Source organism: Coregonus clupeaformis, chromosome 30, assembly GCF_020615455.1.
Source record: "Coregonus clupeaformis isolate EN_2021a chromosome 30, ASM2061545v1, whole genome shotgun sequence".
Lineage (NCBI taxonomy): Eukaryota > Metazoa > Chordata > Actinopteri > Salmoniformes > Salmonidae > Coregonus > Coregonus clupeaformis.
Window position 1 is genome coordinate 25,723,614 of NC_059221.1, and position 24,425 is coordinate 25,748,038.

The 24,425-nt window shown below is 44.1% G+C and overlaps 1 protein-coding gene across 1 annotated transcript in view; it reads right to left on the bottom strand.

Moving 5' to 3' along the window:
* ccm2l (CCM2 like scaffold protein) overlaps positions 1-23,926 on the bottom strand; it is a 63,485-nt gene extending 39,559 nt beyond the window's left edge. Inside the window, exons 1-7 of the mRNA XM_041857836.2 lie at positions 23,801-23,926; positions 15,754-15,921; positions 12,406-12,489; positions 11,874-12,057; positions 11,064-11,339; positions 10,797-10,973; positions 8,814-9,034 (exon numbers count right to left, since the gene is read on the bottom strand). Of these exons, the coding sequence (XP_041713770.2) occupies positions 8,814-9,034; positions 10,797-10,973; positions 11,064-11,339; positions 11,874-12,057; positions 12,406-12,489; positions 15,754-15,921; positions 23,801-23,833 (1,143 nt within the window). The 5' untranslated portion in view covers positions 23,834-23,926. The remainder of the gene's footprint in view (positions 1-8,813; positions 9,035-10,796; positions 10,974-11,063; positions 11,340-11,873; positions 12,058-12,405; positions 12,490-15,753; positions 15,922-23,800) is intronic.
* Positions 23,927-24,425: the final 499 nt, after the last annotated feature.

Genomic DNA, 24,425 nt, shown 5'->3' on the forward strand with positions numbered 1-24,425 from the left:
GGGGGAAACTGTTTCCACCATTGGGGTGCCAGGACAGAGAAGAGCTTGGACTGGGCTGAGTGGGAGCTGCCCTCCCGTAGGGGTGGGAGGGCCAAGAGACCAGAGGTGGCAGAACGGAGTGCTCGGGTTGGGGTGTAGGGTTTGAGCATAGCCTGAAGGTAGGGAGGGGCAGTTCCTCTTGCTGCTCCGTAGGTAAGCACCATGGTCTTGTAGTGGATGTGAGCTTCGACTGGAAGCCAGTGGAGTGTGCGGAGGAGTGGGGTGACATGAGAGAACTTGGGAAGGTTGAAAACCAGGCGGGCTGCAGCGTTCTGGATAAGCTGCATGGGGTTTGATGGCACAAGCGGGGAGCCAGGCCAACAGTGAGTTGCAGTAGTCTAGATGGGGGGGTTGTAGATCTTTCTATAATCTAGGGCACCAGTGAGCATTTCTTATAGTGAACAACTGTTTGGAGCTGTTACAAAGTAATTCATAATAATTTGGCTTTATTTTTCACGTGAATACTGTACATTAAGATATAAAGGGGGAACATAGATACATTGAATATAATTAATGAGTTGAATCAAAACCTGTTTGACCCCTTTCTCATGCTTGGAGACGTCACAGATTTCGGCAGAAATCGTGTGACATAAAACACGACCTTTCTTTCCTTACATGTGATACTGCTGTTTGCTGTTATGTCATGTACTAAGCATTTATCAATTGAATTGCACACTGAACTTGATCCTGTGAAATTCCTGGGTATTGCTGTCGGACTCTTTTTTTAAATGGAAATCTCAGAAGTGCTCTGTAACCTCGCAACATTTCGCATCTCCCTATGTTTACATTTTTTATCTTCACATTTTAGTCATTTAGCAGACACTCTTATCCAGAGAGACTACAGTAGTGAGTCATTTATCAGACACTCTTATCCAGAGAGACTACAGTAGTGAGTCATTTATCAGACACTCTTATCCAGAGAGACTACAGTAGTGAGTCATTTAGCAGACACTCTTATCCAGAGAGACTACAGTAGTGAGTCATTTAGCAGACACTCTTATCCAGAGAGACTACAGTAGTGAGTCATTTAGCAGACACTCTTATCCAGAGAGACTACAGTAGTGAGTCATTTAGCAGACACTCTTATCCAGAGCCACTACAGTAGTGAGTCATTTAGCAGACACATTTAGCAGACACTCTTATCCAGAGCGGGGTGGGGTGACATGAGAGAACTTGGGAAGGTTGAAAACCAGGCGGGCTGCAGCGTTCTGGATAAGCTGCATGGGGTTTGATGGCACAAGCGGGGAGCCAGGCCAACAGCGAGTTGCAGTAGTCTAGATGGAAGAGGACATGTGCCTGAATTAGGACCTACGCCGCTTCCTGTGTGAGGTAGGGTCGCACTCTACGGATGTTGTAGAGCAGGAACCTGCAGGAGCGAGTCACTGCTTTGATGTTTGCAGAGAACGACAGTAGGTGTTGTCCATGGTCACGCCAAGGTTCTTCGCACTCTGGGAGGGCGACACTGTGTTCTGGTGTGAAAACAGTTTTCATGGTCACACATATCCAAAATAATGTATGGGATTGCAAAATCCATTGATACTGTCATTCTTCAATAATTAATAGTTGTTTGATGCGCATTTGATGTCTAGTTGTTTAGTTACGGACATTATCCCTCAACATCAGCTGATTCAGAAAAGGATTTTCTGAATGACAGTCAAGTGATAAAGAGCAGGTGTGAGTCATTTAGCAGACACACAATTGCACACAATTGAACAACAGCTAAATTGAAGGAATTAATGTTGATCTGGGGAATTGACAGAACATTTCGGTATCTACGTTGTGATGGCGGTCAAGATAATTAGCCTATGTCGTGGACAACATTATTACAAGATTCCTGAGGTAAGATTAAGGTCCATGTAGGTTTTGATATTTGTTTTTTTCCAAGTTAAAATGGAGCAATCGGGAATGTGAAAACGGCTTGTTTATTTGTTTTTGAAAAGAAATTGCAAAAACTGAAAATGGATAGTTTTTCATTTTTGCATATAAACCCCCCCCCCAAAAAAACGACTTGATATTTTGATGTGGAATGCCTGTCATTGGTTAAGTGCACTTCCTGTCCTTTCAGAGTAGGAGTTCTAACTTCATTATATGATTCTATGATTCTATGATTCTATGATTCTATGATTCTATGAATCTATTCATTAATCCATTAATAGCTGCCCATACCATGCCACATTACCAAGATAAAGTAATATTTCTTAATTTCGGCATAAGATTTATAGCGTATTGACTTATTAATGAACAGCTGTTACTGTAAATGATTAGCTGTCTGATGTATCCTAGCTACCTAGCTAACCATTGGTCATCTTATTCAATGATGCCATACAGCCAAAACAACAGTATCTATTGCTAGACTAGAGATATTCCCCTAGCTATAGTTAGTCAGTGGTTGCACATCTAACTAGCTGGATTGAAGCAAAGGGTGTGAATAGTAGACGTGTAAATACAGTAATATCCTTTCACTGTTTACAGCAGTTCTTCAGCTACCCAGAACTGTCTGATCAGCCTGGTGCAAATCCATGTGTGTCTACAGCAACGGAATGACACATCCAACCAATGCCTCAAGTCGTGCTGTAGGTCCACCACACACCAGGAGGGCTGTGGGGTCCTGCCCAGAAACAACCCCAGGGATCATCAACTAGATTCAGGCGTGGGCCGATGTTTTCTTGAGTGGATGGTTGGGGGGGCTGGAACATAATTACAAATAATTTGTGGACTGCAAATTGACCGCAGAGAAGCCGAAACAGATATGATATTTGACTAAAACATAATAATTTCAAACCTTGCATACATTTGTATATGGTCACGTGTCTCTCTATTATAATAAATAATGCCATTTGGCAGACGCTTTTATCCAAAGCGACTTACAGTCATGTGTGCATACATTTTTACGTATGGGGGTGGTGCCGGGGATCGAACCCACTACCCTGGCGTTACAAGCGCCATGCTCTACCAATTGAGCTACAGAGGACCACAAAACTATGCTTGGAAATACTTGGGAACAGATTTCCCAAATTAAAATGACTTGGAGCTGATTTCCTGGTGTTTTGTCCCCCCCCTAAAAAAAATATTAAAATAAATAAATATATATATATATAAATATATATGTATATGTACATTTTGAACCACCCGCTGGCCAAATTCGTCCCGCTGTCACGCCCTGGCTCTGGGGACTCTTAAATGTTGAGCCAGGGTGTGGATTTGATATGTCTTGTTTTCTATGTTTTTGTTCTAGTTCGTTTAGCTCTATGTTGGCCAGGGTGGTTCCCAATCAGAGGCAGCTGTATCTCGTTGTCTCTGATTGGGGACCATACTTAGGCAGCCTGTTGGCACCAGTTTAGTTTGTGGGATCTTGTTCCGTAAGGTTTATTTTGTGTAACCTAGGACTTCACGTATCGTTTGTTTTGTTGTTTTGTCGTGTGTTCAGTACATTAATAAACATGTACGCTTATCACGCTGCGCCTTGGTCCGTCTCTTCCGTGAACGATCGTGACACCCGCGGGCTGCCAGTTGGGGATCCCTGCACTAGCCCCTACTCCTAGACACTTGTGGAGATCTGAGAGGATTGGACAGGTGTAAGAAAACACCATCAAAATTCCACCAAGTCTATCAGAGGGTAAAGTGGAGCTCTCACCATGTCACCACCCATCAATCCCTCTCAGATCTCCACGAGTGTCTAGACTCTGTAGGGGCTAGAGGTTGTTTCTGGACGGGCCATGGGTATTACAGTGGGGGAAAAAAGTATTTAGTCAGCCACCAATTGTGCAAGTTCTCCCACTTAAAAAGATGAGAGAGGCCTGTAATTTTCATCATAGGTACACGTCAACTATGACAGACAAATTGAGAAAAAATTATCCAGAAAATCACATTGTAGGATTTTTAATGAATGTATTTGCAAATTATGGTGGAAAATAAGTATTTGGTCACCTACAAACAAGCAAGATTTCTGGCTCTCACAGACCTGTAACTTCTTCTTTAAGAGGCTTCTCTGTCCTCCACTCGTTACCTGTATTAATGGCACCTGTTTTAACTTGTTATCAGTATAAAAGACACCTGTCCACAACCTCAAACAGTCACACTCCAAACTCCACTATGGCCAAGACCAAAGAGCTGTCAAAAGACACCAGAAACAAAATTGTAGACCTGCACCAGGCTGGGAAGACTGAATCTGCAATAGGTAAGCATCTTGGTTTGAAGAAATCAACTGTGGGAGCAATTATTAGGAAATGGAAGACATACAAGACCACTGATAATCTCCCTCGATCTGGGGCTCCACGCAAGATCTCACCCTGTGGGGTCAAAATGATCACAAGAACGGTGAGCAAAAATCCCAGAACCACACAGGGGGACCTAGTAAATGACCTGCAGAGAGCTGGGACCAAAGTAACAAAGCCTACCATCAGTAACACACTACGCCGCCAGGGACTCAAATCCTGCAGTGCCAGACGTGTCCCCCTGCTTAAGCCAGTACATGTCCAGGCCCGTCTGAAGTTCGCTAGAGTGTATTTGGATGATCCAGAAGAGGATTGGGAGAATGTTAAATGGTCAGATGAAACCAAAATATAACTTTTTGGTAAAAACTCAACTCGTCGTGTTTGGAGGACATAGAATGCTGAGTTGCATCCAAAGAACACCATACCTACTGTGAAGCATGGGGGTGGAAACATCATGCTTTGGGGCTGTTTTTCTGCAAAGGGACCAGGACGACTGATCTGTGTAAAGGAAAGAATGAATGGGGCCATGTATCGTGAGATTTTGAGTGAAAACCTCCTTCCATCAGCAAGGGCATTGAAGATTAAACGTGGCTTTGTCTTTCAGCATGACAATGATCGCAAACACACCGCCCGGGCAACGAAGGAGTGGCTTCGTAAGAAGCATTTCAAGGTCCTGGAGTGGCCTAGCCAGTCTCCAGATCTCAACCCCATAGAAAATCTTTGGAGGGAGTTGAAAGTCCGTGTTGCCCAGCGACAGCACCAAAACATCACTGCTCTAGAGGAGATCTGCATGGAGGAATGGGCCAAAATACCAGCAACAGTGTGTGAAAACCTTGTGAAGACTTACAGAAAACGTTTGACCTGTGTCATTGCCAACAAAGGGTATATAACAAAGTATTGAGAAATTTTTGTTATTGACCAAATACTTATTTTCCACCATAATTTGCAAATAAATTCATTAAAAATCCTACAATGTGATTTTCTGGATTTTTTTTTTCTCATTTTGTCTGTCATAGTTGACGTGTACCTATGATGAAAATTACAGGCCTCTCTCATCTTTTTAAGTGGGAGAACTTGCACAATTGGTGGCTGACTAAATACTTTTTTTCCCCACTGTATGATAGCTCAGTCAGTCAGTCAGTCTGGGACTGTCTAAAAATGTTAAAGGGGCAGTGCATTTAAAAATGTTATTTCTGTTTTTTTTTTTTTATATATAATATTTCCACGCACGTACTATGAGGTAGGACGATATCAGTGTCGCAATATTTTTTCCACGGCTAAAATTTTTACATGACGCAGACCAAACTCTTTGGTCCTTTAAAAACCTGCTGTAAAATACTGTGTGACTCTGGATGACAACATAATGATGTTTGTTTCCAACATTAGGGCTGTTTTCCTAAAGAAGTGAAATCTGCTAAGTGCTTTGTTTCCTTGCCACAACACTGACGAGTATCACGATACTGGTATGGTCCCGACCCTACTATGAGGTCGAAATAACACTCTGAAATTGTAAAAATTATGATAATGCCCTTTTTTGTCTAAGAGCTGTTTGAAAAAAATGGCTGGAATTTCAGCCTGTTCAGGTGGGATGGAACTTTTGGCCCACATCATGACGCCACAATGTGATCTGATTATAATAGACCAATGACTGTTCATCTGGGTAAGAGGGTGGGCTCTAGACCATCCTATCAGCCAATCAGGGCTGTGTATGTCAATATCTTCAAATGTGTTTCCTAACACCCACACGATCAGACTGAGCATTTCAAGGGCCAAAGGAGGCTCAGGGATATGAATTATAAAACATATATTTGAGTTATTTTAATTAAATAAACACTCACAGTTATTTATTAGACATACCGTGATGATTTAAAAATAAAATTACAAAGACTGCATGGTGGCGTTAATATCTTCCTCTGTCCTTGGGAGAATCTCATCCTCTTCCCTCGTCTCCTTCTCAAAACCCATTGGATGAGAAGGTCAGTGGGCCTTTTCCTCTCACCTTCTTATCCAACGGGTTTTGAGAAAGAGGCGAGGAGAGAGGATGTGAGGAATCAAGGAAATGCAGTTAAGATTCTCCCCTTGTTTCCCCCATTCCTCACCTCCCTCTCAAAGCCCATTGGAGGAGAGGAGGGAAGGTTCCTCCCCTCAGGCTACAACGCACGTTCAAAGAGAGGCAAGGAGTGGAGGAAACAAGGACAGAGGAAGCAAAACTTTGACACTAGTTTTCAGACACAGATTCACACACACACACACACACACACACACACACACACACACACACACACACACACACACACACACACACACACACACACACACACACACACACACACACACACTAGGACACAATGCATTGCATAATTAGTAGCATTACATGACAGTGAGAGGTCCGCCACAGTATTGGATTGGATTTCACTGTGGGGGTTTAGTTGAGAATGAGCATGAGAAAGACAGAGAAGGATGTGTGTATGTGCATGTATGTGTGTGTGTGTGTGTGTATGTTTGCCTGTCTCTGTGTGTGTGAGTGCTTGTGCACACATTTTTGCGTGTGTGTCTGTCTGTTTGACTGTCTGTCTGTGACTGTCTGTGTGCGTATTTGTGTGTGTGTCTGTGTGTGTGTGCGTATTTGTGTGTGTGTCTCTGTGTGTGTGTGTGTATTTGTGTGTGTGTCTCTGTGTGTGTGTGTGTATTTGTGTGTGTGTCTCTGTGTGTGTGTGTGTGTATGTGTCTGCTTCTCAGTGTCACAGTCAGTCTGACCTGAACAAAGCAGAAGCTATTTCACACCCAAACAAAACAAAACCCTATGAATAAAAATAGATAATACATCTATTAATAGTTTTCCTTTGAGGGAGGATTTATTATTGTGGAGTGAGGGACTGAGATTCAGTGTGCGGCCCAAATGGCACCCTATTCCCTATGTAGTGCACTACTTTAGACCAGGGCCCATTGGGAAGAGGGTACCATTTGGGACGCACTTTATTGTGGAGTGAGTGACTGAGATTCAAAGGGACAACAACTATCCTGAACTGCATGTTGTAGAAAGTTAGGTTAAGTTAATTTAAACCACATGAGTTCGGTTCTGTATGTAACTGTATGTGATATGGCCTACAGGTCCATCAGTCTCTTGGAGACCAGGGTCCTGAACTCTGTTTCTGTCGTGGAAAGTGGACCCGGATATTGGAGGGCAACACGTTGTGGGGTTTAGGAGGGCAACATGTTGTGGGGTTTAGGAGGGCAACATGTTGTGGGGTTTAGGAGGGCAACATGTTGTGGGGTTTAGGAGGGCAACATGTTGTGGGGTTTAGGAGGGCAACATGTTGTGGGGTTTAGGAGGGCAACATGTTGTGGGGTTTAGGAGGGCAACATGTTGTGGGGTTTAGGAGGACAACATGTTGTGGGGTTTAGGAGGGCAACATGTTGTGGGGTTTAGGAGGGCAACATGTTGTGGGGTTTAGGAGGGCAACATGTTGTGGGGTTTAGGAGGGCAACACGTTGTGGGGTTTAGGAGGGCAACATGTGGGGCATTCAGATATAAATGTGTGAAGTAGAACAGATATAATTATCTGTCAATTCATTTTAATGTATGAGTCTAATACCAGGAAGCTCTCACTGTCTCACTACAGGTGGATTACCCCCATCCACCACCCATCCACCACACCCATCCACCACCCCCATCACCACCCCCCATCCACCACCACCCCCATCCACCACCACCCCCATCCACCACCCATCCACCATCCCCACCCACCACCCATCCACCACCACCCCCATCCACCACCCATCCACCACCCCCATCCACCACCCCCATCCACCACCCATCCACCACCCCCATCCACCACCCATCCACCACCCCCACCCACCACCCATCCACCACCACCCCCATCCACCACCCATCCACCACCCCCATCCACCACACCCATCCACCACCCCCATCCACCACCCCCATCCACCACACCTATCCACCACCCCCCTTCCACCACCCCCATCCATCACCCACATCCACCACCCATCCACCACCCCCATCCACCACCCATCCACCACACCCATCCACCACCCCCATCCACCACCCACCCATCCACCACACCCATCCACCACCCATCCACCACCCCCATCCACCACCCCATCCACCAACCCCCATCCACCACCCATCCACCACACCCATCCACCACCCCTATCCACCACCCCATCCACCACCCCCCATCCACCACCCCCATCCACCACCCCCATCCACCACCCATCCACCACCCCCATCCACCACCCCCATCCACCCCCCTATCCACCACCCCCATCCACCACCCCCATCCACCACACCCATCCACCACCCCCATCCACCACCCCCATCCACCACCCATCCACCACCCCCATCCACCACCCCATCCACCCCCCATCCACCACCCATCCACCACCCCCATCCACAACGCCCTAGCAAAACCCATCAGGCTGCTAATATAGTAATGGCATTTATTGAGACAAGTCCTCACCCTGTTCTTTACAAGGTGTGTGTATGTGTGAGAGAGATAGAGAGAGAGAGAGAGAGAGAGAGAGGTGTGTATGTCTCACCCGGTTCTCCACAGCCAGTATGACCAGATTACAGTAGGCATCAGGGCATGGTGTCGGCTCCAGTGGGTTATGGTTCCTCCTCTCCCAGCTTCCATAGCTCTTCCCCCTCTCCCAGCTCCCTGTACAGGCCTGCCTGCGTTCCCAGCTCCCTCCCTGGGTGTGCTTCCTCTCCCAGCTGCCTCCAGGCTTCCCTCCAGCTCCATGCCTCTTCTCCCAGCTGCCTACAGTGGGGAGAATAAGTATTTGATACACTGCCGATTTTGCAGGTTTTCCTACTTACAAAGCATGTAGAGGTCTGTAATTTTTATCATAGGTACACTTCAACTGTGAGAGACAGAATCTAAAACAAAAATCCAGAAAATCACATTGTATGATTTTTAAGTCATTAATTTGCATTTTATTGCATGACATAAGTATTTGATACATCAGAAAAGCAGAACTTAATATTTGGTACAGAAACCTTTGTTTGCAATTACAGAGATCATACGTTTCCAGTAGGTCTTGACCAGGTTTGTACACACTGCAGCAGGGATTTTGGCCCACTCCTCCATACAGACCTTCTCCAGATCCTTCAGGTTTCGGGGCTGTCGCTGGGCAATACGGACTTTCAGCTCCCTCCAAAGATGTTCTATTGGGTTCAGGTCTGGAGACTGGCTAGGCCACTCCAGGACCTTGAGATGCTTCTTACGGAGCCACTCCTTAGTTGCCCTGGCTGTGTGTTTCGGGTCGTTGTCATGCTGGAAGACCCAGCCACGACCCATCTTCAATGCTCTTTTCTGAGGGAAGGAGATTGTTGGACAAGATCTCGCGATACATGGCCCCATCCATCCTCCCCTCAATACGGTGCAGTCGTCCTGTCCCCTTTGCAGAAAAGCATCCCCAAAGAATGATGTTTCCACCTCCATGCTTCACGGTTGGGATGGTGTTCTTGGGGTTGTACTCATCCTTCTTCTTCCTCCAAACACGGCGAGTGGAGTTTAGACCAAAAAGCTCTATTTTTGTCTCATCAGACCACATGACCTTCTCCCATTCCTCCTCTGGATCATCCAGATGGTCATTGGCAAACTTCAGACGGGCCTGGACATGCGCTGACTTGAGCAGGGGGACCTTGCGTGCGCTGCAGGATTTTAATCCATGACGGCGTAGTGTGTTACTAATGGTTTTCTTTGAGACTGTGGTCCCAGTTCTCTTCAGGTCATTGACCAGGTCCTGTCGTGTAGTTCTGGGCTGATCCCTCACCTTCCTCATGATCATTGATGCCCCACGAGGTGAGATCTTGTATGGAGCCTCAGACGAGGGTGATTGACCTTCATCTTGAACTTCTTCCATTTTCTAATAATTGCGCCAACAGTTGTTGCCTTCTCACCAAGCTGCTTGCCTATTGTCCTGTAGCCCATCCCAGCCTTGTGCAGGTCTACAATTCTATCCCTGATGTCCTTACACAGCTCTGTGGTCTTGGCCATTGTGGAGAGGTTGGAGTCTGTTTGATTGAGTGTGTGGACAGGTGTCTTTTATACAGGTAATGAGTTCAAACAGGTGCAGTTAATACAGGTAATGAGTGGAGAACAGGAGGGCTTCTTAAAGAAAAACTAACAGGTCTGTGAGAGCCGGAATTCTTACTGGTTGGTAGGTGATCAAATACTTATGTCATGCAATAAAATGCAAATGAATTACTTAAAAATCATACAATGTGATTTTCTGGATTTTTGTTGTAGATTCCGTCTCTCACAGTTGAAGTGTACGTATGATAAAAATTACAGACCTCTACATGCTTTGTAAGTAGGAAAACCTGCAAAATCGGCAGTGTATCAAATACTTGTTCTCCCCACTGTATATAGATTACAGTTTAGTATAGTTATTGATTATATTTACACATACAAATACACTTTAGCAGTTTACAATACGGGAAACAGTGTAGCTTACATGACATAAGATCATGAGCGTGATTAAAAAGAGAAACACATGAAACATTTCATACTGTACCTCCTCCTACTCCGCTGCCCCCGTGTCTCTTCTCCCAACTCCCCCCAACCGGTCTGGGTCGGTCCCAGCTCCCGCTCACTGGCCTCTTCTCCCAGCTTCCTCCTCCAGGCTTCCTGGTCTGTCTCCGCTCCCAGCTCCCTCCTACCCTCATCTGCCTCTCTAGACTGCCACCAGCACCTCAAATCAAATAAAATCAAACTTTCATTTAAAATCACAACACACTTTAAAACAATAAACTCAAAAGTAGTAAAAGGAAACAAGAAGCACCTCCAGCCGCTCCTCCTACTCCTCTTCCTCCTCCTTCTCCCCCAGCACCCTGCACCAGGCCTGGGTTGGGCTGCGGCTGCGGCTGCTTGGAGGAGGGTTTGTGGTTCTTCCAGTCCACTCCACAGATGGTGTGTCTGCGCTCCATAGTGCCACCTGCTGGACGGGGGTCAGAGTTGCTCATGGTCTGACGACGACCCTCGATGCCTCCTGGTTTTTTCTTCTCCAGGCTGTTACCGGCCACACTGCCTCCTGCCAGGACGGTATCTACTTTTAAACCTGGGGGAGGGGGAGGATGGAGGAGGAGGACGATGGAGGAGGAGTACGAGGAGGAGGAGGATGTTGGAGGAGGAGGAGGAGAAGGATGGAGGAGGAGGAGGATGGAGGAGGAGGAGGAGGAGGAGGAGGAAAAGGATGGAGGAGGAGGAGGATGGAGGAGGAGGATGATGGAGGAGGATGAGGAAAAGGATGGAGAAGGAGGAGGAAGAAAAGGATGGAGGAGGAGGATGGAGGAGGTGGAGGATGGAGGAGGGAGAGGAAAAGGATGGAGGATGGAGGAGGGGGATGGAGGAGGAGGAGGAGAAGGATGGAGGAGGAGAAGGATGGAGGAGGAGGAGGAGGAGGAGGAGGAGGATGGAGAAGGAGTGTCATCAAAGACATACTTTTCAGATTCAGATTGATTCATCCACACAACCATGTAGTATTTGCTTCACAGCATAGTAAATACAATCTGTGATTGGAGGCTGACAAACTATTAGATGCTGAACCCAGACATGGCTAATCATTCACATGTGTGTTACTGAGCTGCCTTGCCTGTTTTGAGCACCAGGAGGTGCAGTGCATCGTCTCTCAGGTAGGAGGCGGCAGCGATCTCGTGCGTGGGGATCCTCAGCAGCAGCTTCTCATTGTCTCGCCAGGTCAGAAGAAGACAGCGGGCTGACAGGCTCAGGATGCAGTCCTGCTCTACACTGGTCTTCAGGGGAAGCACCTTCAGCTGCTGCACAAACAACCACAAAACAACACAGATACACATTACACACCGGAGAACAGACACATATCCTGCTATGCAACGACCATGTAAACCTGTTTAATTTCATAGTACACCGGTCTTCTTCAGAGGGAGCACGTTCAGCTGCTGAAAACGCCACAGAACAGACATAGATTCTCTCTCTAAAACATCTGCTTAAACATCTACAACTTCACTCTGCCAGTGAATATCTGTTTGCTTTGATGCATGTGCAGTGCCATTGTTGTGAATAGATGGAGGCCAGACCAATCAGCTCCTGTGTATTACATTCACACACTGCTGTTTTTAATTGGACGCTTAAATGTGTATCAAACTCACCCTAGCAGTGTCCAGGAGCTGCAGCAGTTCGTCTCTACTAGAAGGGTTCAGAGAGCACGACACCCATGTCAGGTGACCAAGGAACTACAAGGACAACAAGGATCAAAGTTTAGGAGTTTAGCAGTACTGTACTAGATAAAAGCAGAAGGCCATGATACCCAACAAGAGAGCGGGACACCCATATCAAATCACATTTTATTCATCACATTCTTTGTGAACAACAGGTGTAGACTACCAGTGAAGTGCTTACTTCCGGGCCCTTCCAAACAACGCAGAGAGAAAGAAAATAGAGAAATAATAGAAAAGTAATAATAAATACACAATGAGTAACGATAGTTTAGCTGGATACACGGGGTACCAGTACCGAGTCCATGTGCAGGGGTACGGGGTAATCGTGGTAGATATGTATATATAGCTAGGAATAAAGGGACAGAAAGTAAACAGTAGCAGCAGCATATGTGATGAGTCAAAAAAGTTAGTGCAAAAAGAATCAATGCAGATAATCCAGGTAGCTATTTAGTTAACTGTTTAACTAACTATTTAGCAGTCTTATGGCTTGGGGGTAGAAGCTGTTCAGGGTCCTGTTGGTTCCAGACTTGGTGCATCGGTACCGCTTGCCACATGTTAGCACAGTGAACAGTCTATGACTTGGGTGTCTTTTACAATTTTTAGGGCCTTCTTCTGACACGCCTGGTACAGAGGTCCTGGATTGCAGGGAGCTCTGCCCCAGTGATGTAATGGGCAGTACGCACTACCCTATGTAGCGCCTTGCGGTCGGATGCCGAGCAGTTGCCAGACCAGGCGGTGATGCAGCCAGTCAAGATGCTCTCAATGGTGCAGCTGTATAACTTTTTGAGGATCTGAAGGCCCAGGCCAAATCTTTTCAGCCTCCTGAGGGGGAAGAGGCATTGTCGTGACCTCTTCACGACTGTGTTGGTGTGTTTGGACCATGATAGATCCTTAGTGATGTGGACACAGAGAATCTTGAAGCTCTCGATCCGCTCCACTTCAGCCCCGTCGATGTGAATGGGGGCGTGCTCAGCCCTCCATTTCTTGTAGTCCACGATCAGCTCCTTTGTCTTGCTGACGTTGAGGGGAGAGGTTGTTGTCATGGCACCACACTGTCAGGTCTCTGACCTCCTCCCTGTAGGCTGTCTCATCGTCGTTAGTGATCAGGCCTACCACCGTTGTGTCGTTGGCAAACTTAATGATGGTGTTGGAGTTGTGCGCAGTCGTGGATGAACAGGTATTACAGGAGGGGACTAAGCACGCAACCCTGAGGGGCCCCCGTGTTGAGGGTCAGCGTGGTGGATGTGTTGTTACCTACCCTCACCACTTGGGGGCGTCCTGTCAGGAAGTCCAGGATCCAGTTGCAGAGGGAGGTGTTCAGTCCCAGGAAGGGCTGAAGTAGATGTATTCCTGGTATGGGACCTCCTGCACGCGGCAGAGCGGCCCTGTATGTTCAAAAAAATTGCCATCCCACTCCTATCCCTGCTAAACTAGAATAGTGTACAGCAGCGGTCAGCGAAGGCCAATTTTTTTATACATTACATTTATTTTTTATATTTCTTTGTGCGTTGATTGGGAAAAACAGCTTGCGATAAAGAGAAAATGTCGCTCTGAATAAAGTCTCAAAAAGAAAGGGGCATTACGAAAATAGAAGTTTCAGGGCAGAATGGACAGAGAAACAGGCAATCTTACCATATTTCTCCACTGTCAAACCAGAGTGTCTTGTTTGCAACGAAACGGTGGATGTTTGCAAATAATTAAATATTAGACATCCCATCCTTATGGATCTAAGCATGACACTTCCACCCAGAGAGAGTAAATATTAGACATCCCATCCTTATGGATCTAAGCATGACACTTCCACCCAGAGAGAGGCTCGACCGACACAGAAAAATGTAAGCTTCAACTGCTCGCTACTCAAAAACAGAAGTGTTCCCTAAAAGCTGCCTGGGTTTAAACATCTTCTCTTTAAACAAAAGTGAAAATCTCATAGAATTATATTTAGAATCCCTATTAATTCAATAGCATCTTTATGGGCCTAGTCATAAAGATTTGTCATTTGACTTTTAAAATGTATTACCTTTTATTGTTGCATAAACGCAACCAGTCGTGATGTTTTCATCTGATTGTCAAACAATCACTTCAAAGGGCTCCTTTACTAGGTTAACCGCGCACGTTCATCCACTCGCAACATATTTCAAGCCTCCAAACAAAGTGGCGAATGGAAAGAGACATCTGTTACACAAAACACCAAAAAAGTGTAACGACTTTTGACGATTGTCGTTAGACCAGAATTAACGCCTCCAATGCTGCCTGCCCACGTCCCGGTTTTTGTTTTCCGGTACGGCATACTCCCACTATTTATTACGCCGCCTTACTTTCACACCCTGGTCCCAGGGTCCTTAGCTTTAGTGATGAGCTTGGAGGGCACTATGGTGTTGAACGCTGCGCTGTAGTCAATAAACAGCATTCTCACGTAGGTGTTCCTCTTGTCCATGTGGGAAAGGGCAGAGTGGAATGCAATAGAGATTGCGTAGCTCAGTTGGTAGAGCATGGCGCTTGCAACGCCAGGGTTGTGGGTTCATTTCCCATGAGGGGGGGCAGTATGAAAAATTTATGCACTCACTAACTGTAAATTGCTCTGGATGAGAGCATCTGCTAAATGACTAAAATGTCATCTGTGGATGAGTTGGGGCAGTATGCTAATTGGAGTGGGTGCAGGGTGTCTGGGATGATGGTGTTGATGTGAGCCATGACCAGCCATGACCAGCCTTTAAAAGCATTTCATGGCTACAGATGTGAGTGCTATGGGTCGGTAGTCATTTAGACAGGTTACCTTGGCGTTCTTGGGCACAGAGACTATGGTGGTCTGCTTGAAACATGAAGGTATTACAGACTGGGTCAGGGAGAGGTTGGAAATGTCAGTGAAGACACTTGCCAGCTGGTCAGCGCATGCTCTGAGTACGCGTCCTGGTAATCCGTCTGGCCCCGCTGCCTTGTGAATGTTAACCTGTTTAAAGGTCTTACTCACATCGGCTACTGAGAGCGTGATCACACAGTCGTCAGGAACAGCTGGTGCTCTCGCGCATTGTTCAGTGTTGCTTGCCTCAAAGCGAGCATAGAAGGTGACCCAGGAACTGAGGAGGAGGAAGTGCAATGGTATGTATGGTTGTGTCCCAAACACAAGACATCTTCTCTAGTAACACATTCTAGTAATATCCACACTTGCGTTTGAGACATAGCCTATGTCTGTATTTGCAAGTCTATTATCTACATGTGTAGCTGATGTTTTCCTCCTCACCTTTGATACTACTACTGATTGATTGGTTGATGTCTCACCTTGACCTCCTTCTCTACATAGTCGTAGATGAGTCTCTCAGGGTGGATGAGGAAGTCTGGAGGGTAGAGGGGTACGGTGTGAAGTGGTCTACGGTACACACTGCTCCTGTCTGTCTGTCTGCGCCCCGACTTAGAGAAGACCAGGAGCTTGATGGGTGATACAAAGCCCTGAGGAAGGAGAGAGAGAGAGAGAGAGAGAGAGAGAGAGAGAGAGAGAGAGAGAGAGAGAGAGAGAGAGAGTAATTTTCTTTCATACTGGGGTAGTATGGTATGGTGTGGACAGGTCGACGGTACACACTACCTGTCTGTCTGCGTGACCAGGCGCTTGATGGGTGGCACAAGACCTGAGTCGTCTGAAAATGTCATAGCTGCATACTCTCTCTGATCGATGCGGATTGATGCAACAGATTTAATATGAAAATCATAAAACATTTCTGAAGCTACACTGGTACATATTTTCTGAAGTCTTAAAACACCAGCCATTTTGTGTGAATTCAACAGCAAGTCAAGGCTGAGTAATTAACAACAGACTCCTATTGGCCTTCCCTCATTCTCTGTAATAGTTTCCTTAATCACTTTGGTGCAATTTTCACAACTCTTCGTACAAAACTCAAAACAGATCATCAAAAAAAGGCAGTTGTTTCAAAATTCTAAGCACATTTTCAATTGGCTAAGTACAACACACAAAATCATAGTTTCAAATTGCAATACAGGTTCATATAAAGTAATTGCCTTTCACAGTGCAATGCTCACATTACTTTTGATGTGATATGATTGTCGTCTCATTTGTTAAAATACATTTACTATTGCTTAATCCAACTGCTCTTAATTGATGATCACTTAAAGATTTGGTTTGTCTACTACAGATTTTGAAAACGTCATAATGAAAATGCATGTCTGTAAAGTAGAAACATAAAAGGTATGTTATATAGTCGAATGTACCACTATGATGATGACCAGATAAAATGCTGTTTTACTGTAAACAAATTGACAACAAACTTTCAGCATGCTTATAGAGAAGGACATTCAACAAGCACAGCACTTACACAAATGACTGATGATTGGCTGAGAGAAATTGATGATACAAAGATTGTGGGGGCTGTTTTGTTATACTTCAGTGCGACATTTGACATTATCGATCATAGTCTGCTGCTGGAAAAACGTATGTGTTATGGCTTTACACCCCCTGCTGTAATGTGGATAAAGAGTTACCTGTCTAACAGAACACAGAGGGTGTTCTTTAATGGAAGCCTCTCCAACATAATCCAGGTAGAATCAGGAATTTGAGTAAAGCCAGTGTGTCTATGTATGCGGATGACTCAACACTATACACGTCAGCTACTACAGCGACTGAAATGACAGCAACACTTAACAAAGAGTTGCAGTTAGTTTCGGAATAGGTGGCAAGGAATAAGTTAGTCCTAAATATTTCCAAAACTAAAAGCATTGTATTTGGGTCAAATCATTCACTAAACCTCAACTACATCTCATAATGAATAATGTGGAAATTGAGCAAGTTGAGGTGACTAAGCTGCTTGGAGTAACCCTGGATTGTAAACTGTCATGGTCAAAACATATTGATACAACAGTAACTAAAATGGGGAGAAGTCTGTCCATAATAAAGCGCTGCTCTGCCTTCTTAACAGCACTATCAACAAGGCAGGTCCTACAGGCCCTAGTTTTGTCGCACCTAGACTTCTGTTCAGTCGTGTGGTCAGGTGCCACAAAGAGGGACTTGGGAAAAATGCAGTTGGCTCAGAACAGGGCAGCACGGCTGGCCCTTAAAAGTACACGGAGAGCTAACATAAATTACATGCATGTCGGTCTCTCCTGGCTTAGAGTGGAAGAGAGATTGACTTCATCACTGCTTGTTTTTGTAAGAGGTGTCGACAAGCTGAATGTACCGAGCTGTCTGTTTGGAATACTGGCACACCCATGCATACCCCACAAGACATGCCACCAGAGTTCTCTTCACAGTCCCCAAGTCCAGAACAGACTATGGGAGGCGCACAGTACTACACAGAGCCATGACTACATGGAACTCTATTCCACATCAGGTAACTGATGCAAGCAGTAGAATCAGATTTAAAAAACATTTATCCAAAATGAAGTTGCTTGGATCTTTTTTACAAAAATTGCATTGGTCAATACAGTACTGTAATCCTGTAATATAGGACAATACAGTGATGTAATACCGTAATATATTTAATTATTTTTATTTTACCTTTATTTAACTAGGCAAGTCAGTTAACAACAAATTCTTATTTACAATGACGGCCTACACCGGCCAATCCCGGACGATGCTGGGCCAATTGTGCGCCGCCCTATGGGACTCCCAATCACGGCCGGTTGTGATACAGCCTGGAATCGAACCAGGGGGTCTGTAGTGACGCCTCAAGCACTGAGATGCAGTGCCTTAGACCGCTGCGCCACTCGGAAGCCCTATATAGGTCAATACAGTACTGTAATACCGTAATATACATTTACATTTACATTTACATCATTTAGCAGACACTCTTATCCAGAGCGACTTACAAATTGGTGCATTCAACTTATGATAGCAAGTGGGACAACCACTTTTTTTCTTCTTTTTTTTAATGGGGGGGGGGGGGAGGGGGGGTAGAAGGATTACTTGATCCTATCCCAGGTATTCCTTAAAGAGGTAGGGTTTCAAGTGTCTCCGGAAGGTGGTCAGTGACTCCGCTGTCCTGGCGTCGTGAGGGAGCTTGTTCCACCATTGGGGTGCCAGAGCAGCAAATAGCTTTGACTGGGCTGAGCGGGAACTGTGCTTCCGTAGAGGTAGGGGGGCTAGCAGGCCAGAGGTGGATGAACGCAATGCCCTCGTTTGGGTGTAGGGACTGATCAGAGCCTGAAGGTAAGGAGGTGCCGTTCCCCTCACAGCTCCGTAGGCAAGCACCATGGTCTTGTAGTAGATGCGAGCCTCAACTGGAAGCCAGTGGAGTGGAGTGTAGATCAATACAGTACTGTAAAACCGTAATATTGGCCAATACAGTACTGTAATACCGTAATATTGGCCAATACAGTACTGTAATACCGTAATATTGGCCAATACAGTACTGTAATACCGTAATATTGGCCAATACAGTACTGTAATACCGTAATATAGGCCAATACGGTACTGTAATACCGTAATATAGGCCAATACAGTACTGTAATACCGTAATATTGGCCAATACAGTACTGTAATACTGTAATATTGGCCAATACAGTACTGTAATACCGTAATATAGGCCAATACAGTACTGTAATACCGTAATATTGGCCAATACAGTACTGTAATACCGTAATATTGGCCAATACAGTACTGTAATACTGTAATATAGGCCAATACAGTACTGTAATACTGTAATATAGGCCAATACAGTACTGTAATACTGTAATATAGGCCAATACAGTACTGTAATACCGTAATATAGGACAATACAGTACTGTAATACCGTAATATAGGCCAATACAGTACTGTAATACCGTAATATAGGCCAATACAGTACTGTAATACCGTAATATAGGACAATACAGTACTGTAATACCGTAATATAGGCCAATACAGTACTGTAATACCGTAATGTAGGCCAAATACATCTAATGATTCTGTCTCTTCGCAGCAAAATCTGCAGAGCTGGGAAGATTGTATCCCCCATATAAATAACATTCTATTGGTAGCAAGAATTTTGTATAATAATTTAAATAGAACAATTCTAAGTTTTGAATCCGGTGTCGTTTTGCGTATCAGTTCATAAACACTATGCCATGGGATCGGTACGTCATAAATCTCTTCCCAACTATTTTGCAATCTATATGGGACGGCTGTCAATCTTTTGGTCTTTAAATGAAACTGGTATACTTTTTTATTTATCACAATTTTCTTTAACCAATTATGTTCTTTAATGCAAGACCGACAGACAAGTTCCTTACTTTTTCCCCCTTCCACTTTCCTCTTCCATTTTTGCGGTAAGGCTGCAATTATTTGGTTGTAATTTTGGGTAGAGCAGACATTTCCATATGTTTTTGTTAGCTGCATGTGCGACAGAACTCCACCAGTCCTACCGATGATATCATTTACGAAGATTATACCTTTTTAAAACATTTTTTCAAATAATGTTTTTTTTAATCAATTAGTATATTTGAGTTTAACCACAATATTTGTTGCATTATTTGTTCTGTCGTTTCTGGAGGATTAAATTGAAATTGCAACCAACTTTCTATGGCTTGTTTTAGAAATAATGATATTTGGGAGATTATTTATTTTTCAAATAACTGAAAGTGAGAGGTTGTAATCTGAGTAAAGGAAAAAGGGCCATTCTTGAACATGGGGTGAGACAATCTTTTGTTATTTATTTATTTTTAATAATTTTTTTGGGGGGGGAATGGATCAGCTTAATATTGCAGATAGATTGTATCTTCTATCAATGTAATTGTCTGCATCACTTCCAATCCCCCATGTTTTTTATATATATACTCCCCTTTATTACTTTTCAACCCCGCCATCCTTTCCCTACTTGGGGTAAATTAGTGAACAACAATGCCCAGGCCTCTACTTCTGGTCTATACTTACTATCTACACCTTATGGACAGAGTTAATTTTACAATAATTCTATTATATATATATATATATATATATATATATTTTTTTATTGCTCCTGAACTTCTTCTACTCTCAACCTCTCCGATCATTTTCATGATGTCCATCCGGTTTGCTTCTATATGCCATATCTTTCTAACTGTGCTCTTTCCCAAAAGCTCCCAACCTACAACCTATATACTTATTATGGACACAGTATGCTTACATTATTAGCTATCTTTGTTATTATTTGTTGTTATTTGTTATTAGTCCCACCCTTCAACTCTATTCAATACCTCCCATCTATCTCTTAACACCATCCTTATTGGATTTCTATTTGCCATATATATTTCACCTGTGCTGTGATGTTTTACAAAAGTTCTGAACCTTTCCATTCTCATTGCTTCTACAGATTGTGAATAAAAAATAAACATTTTTGCTAAAAGTATTATTATATTATTGATTGATTGACTATGACTTTTCAGATCACCCAGTAATGCTATCTGCAAGGTTAGTTCCAGGTAAATATTGCAATCCTTTAGCCATTCCTGGACCTGTGTCCAAAAACAAGCTACAAATGGACAGAACCAAAACAAATGATCTAATGATTCTGTCTCTTCACAGCAAAATCTGCAGAGCTGGGAAGATTGTATCCCCCATATAAATAACATTCTATTGGTAGCAAGAATTTTATATAATAATTTAAATTGAAATATTCTAATTTTTGAATCCGGTGTCGTTTTGCGTGTCAGTTCATAAACACTATGCCATGGGATCGGTACGTCAAAGATCTCTTCTTCCCAACTATTTTGCAATCTATATGGGCCGGCTGTCAATCCTTTGGTCGTTAAGTGAAACTGATATACTTTTTTATTTATCACAGTTTTCCTTAACCAATTATGTTCTTTAATGCGGCCGACAGACAAGTTCCTTACTTTCTCCCCCTTCCACTTTCCTCTTCCACTTTTGCGGTAAGGCTGCAATTATTTGGTTGTAATTTTGGGTAGAGCAGACATTTCCATATGTTTTTGTCAGCTGCATGTGCGACATAACTCCACCAGTCCTACCGATGATATCATTTACGAAGACTATACCTTTTTTAAACATTCTGTCAAAAAATAAAGTTTTTTTGTCAATTGGGTTGAGACAATCTTACTAATTTGCTAGAGAACCAGTTGGATTTAAGTATAACTTTTGTATGACTGGAGCTTTTAGTGATAGGTCTAATGCTTTAATATTTAATAATTTCTGTCCTCCAAATTCATATTCATTATATAAATAGGCCTGTTTAATTTTGTCTGGCTTGTCATTCCAAATCAAATTGAATATTTCTTTCTCATATAATTTAAAAAACGGTTTGCTAGTGTCACGGTTTCGGCCGAGGCTGCCTCTCTCCCTTGTTCGGGCAGGTTTCGGCGTTCGTCGTCTCCGGAATTCTAGCTGCCACCGCTGTATGTTTCATGTTCGTTTGCTTTTGTCTGTTTGTTTCCACACCTGTTTCTGTTTTGGCGTAATTAGTGTCCTATAAGTTTCTCGTTGTGTTTGTCTAGTGTTGTGTGTAATTATTTTCCGTCAGTTGTGTGTATTGCTCGGTTGAGCTTCTCTCCACTACGCTGGAGTATTATCGCACCTGTTTGTGCGCGGTTACATTTTGTCGCACCTGTTTGTGCGCGGTTACATTTTGTCGCACCTGTTTGTGCGCTGTTTCTTTTCGCCGTTGTGCGTAATTTTCGCCTTCGGGCCAAGTTGTCCTTTTTGCCTATGTATGGGCAGTAATACAAGAGATTGGAATATCGTTCTGAGTCCTGCGTTTGATTACACCTACAGCACGCCCTGACAGCTAGGCGTAGGCAAGACCATAAGCAAATAGGTAAACTGGGAAAATACTAATTATAACTGGCTATACTTATTTCTCCATATACCATAATGAGATACAAGTTTCAAATCTATTTATCATAATAATGTTCTGTAACTTAAGGTACTGTAGCAAACTACATTCAAAGGGTAATTTTGAAACATGTACTGAATCTTACATTTTTTGCTATTGGATTAACTGGTTGTTAAAATAATTAAATTGAGAAGATATCATGATGTTGTGTTTTGGTAATTAAACCAATGTACTCATAGTATTTTCACAGTAAACTTATATTTTGGATCAATGGTTGTGTGGTGAAAGATGTCTACAAACAAAATGAATGCACAATGAAAGGTTTTGAATGTAAGACCGGCTGAGAGGTGGATGGTGGATGCCCCCCCCCCCCAATTTTTTTTTTTTTTAAACAAAAAAACAAAGGAAAGAATGCATTTGTGTGGAGTGCTGCCATTTCACATGGATCATTGGAAAATGTGTGTTTTTGTGTGTGTGTGTGCATTTGTGTATAGTGCCATTGTGCTATCATTCTAAACGTGTAATTAATTGCTGTCCTGTGTTTTAGATAATTATCGTTGAGAGAGAGAGACTGTGTGTGTGTTTCTGTGTGTTTTTGTGTGTGTGTGTGTGTGTGCGTGTAGTGTATCTACGGTGAGAGACCAAGTGTAAATGTTAAGTGGCTAATATCCATCCTCTGTGCTGACAGTAGCACTCAGAGAGAGAGAGACAGAGCTTGAGACGGGAACTGACAGCTCACTCAGAGAGAGAGACAGAATAGTGTGTGTCTGCGTGTGTGTTGGGACTGACAGCTCACTCAGACGGAGACAGACGATATGACACACCCTACTAGAGACCCACTGGTTTCACCAGCGCAGTTTAACACACTGATCAATGCCCCAGCAACCATGGTGCGTGTGTGTTTGTTTATGTGTGTGTGTGTGTGTGTGTGTGCAGTGTATCTGTGGCTACCTCTCTAGCCTTTTCATTGTACCACAGGCATACTGTGATTTATATTGTAGGCTTTCTATAAAGCCATGAGCTTATAAAGTCAGAGATTTCCAATGCCTCCTTGCTCTACCTTCTAAATGATGATCCACCAGCCACCAGAGCTCCACACCGCCGCCTCATCAAAGAAAACCAATAACAATGGCGGAGGGGCGGAGAGTGGCGCTGTTGCCCCTACTGCGGATTCCACTTTCAAGCTACATTTATCAGTGAACCAGAAAATGCATACAATATTCAGAGCGGTTGAAGCCTACGGCCGCACACAGCAATTTGAAGTATGGTGGACACTGTTACAGTACATTCTAATAACCCCCCGGCCACTCACAAATAAAACACACGCACACATATACACATATATACACACACACATATACACACATACACACACACACACACACACACACACACACACACACACACACACACACACACACACACACAGTAAACAATGCAAACCGCACTGCCAAAGGCCTAAACAATAGAAGGACGGCCATCTTGGCTGTGCCACTCTACCTCTGTAGCAGAACTCTCTGCCTGAGGAAACCTTTCACCTACTGGGCCCGAACACGACAGAACTGAACAGAACTTACCTTCTTGGCTTTCTTAGTGGGCTCATAGTCCATCCCTGAAGTAGGCCGTGGGATGGTGTGGTGTGTGGTGTCTCTCTGAGAGCTGCGGGCCGGTTGTGGACTCTGGGCTGACAGCTGGGACGTGTGTGTGTGTGTGTTCCTGGTGCTAAACAAAGCCCCCAGGAGCACAGGAGAGTCACAGGAAACAGAGGAAGCCCACTTCCTGTTAGAGAGGAAACTCCACCAGAGCCTGATAATAAACTAACACAGACAGACAGACAGACAGACAGACACACACAAACACACACACACAAACACACACACACACACACACACACTCACACACTCACACAAACACACACACACACACACAGCCTGATAAACTCCCCTCAGTAACCAATTCTCTGACCTGATAACAGAGGAATAAACACACACAAGCTCATACGCATGCCTACATGCTGATTAAGACACACAGTGGTATGTATGCAGTAATCTATTCAAGTATACAAGAACACACTTACACATAGAACACACCAGAGAACACACCATAGAACACACCAGAGAACACACCATAGAACACACCATAGAACACACCAGAGAACACACCATAGAACACACCAGAGAACACACCATAGAACACACCATA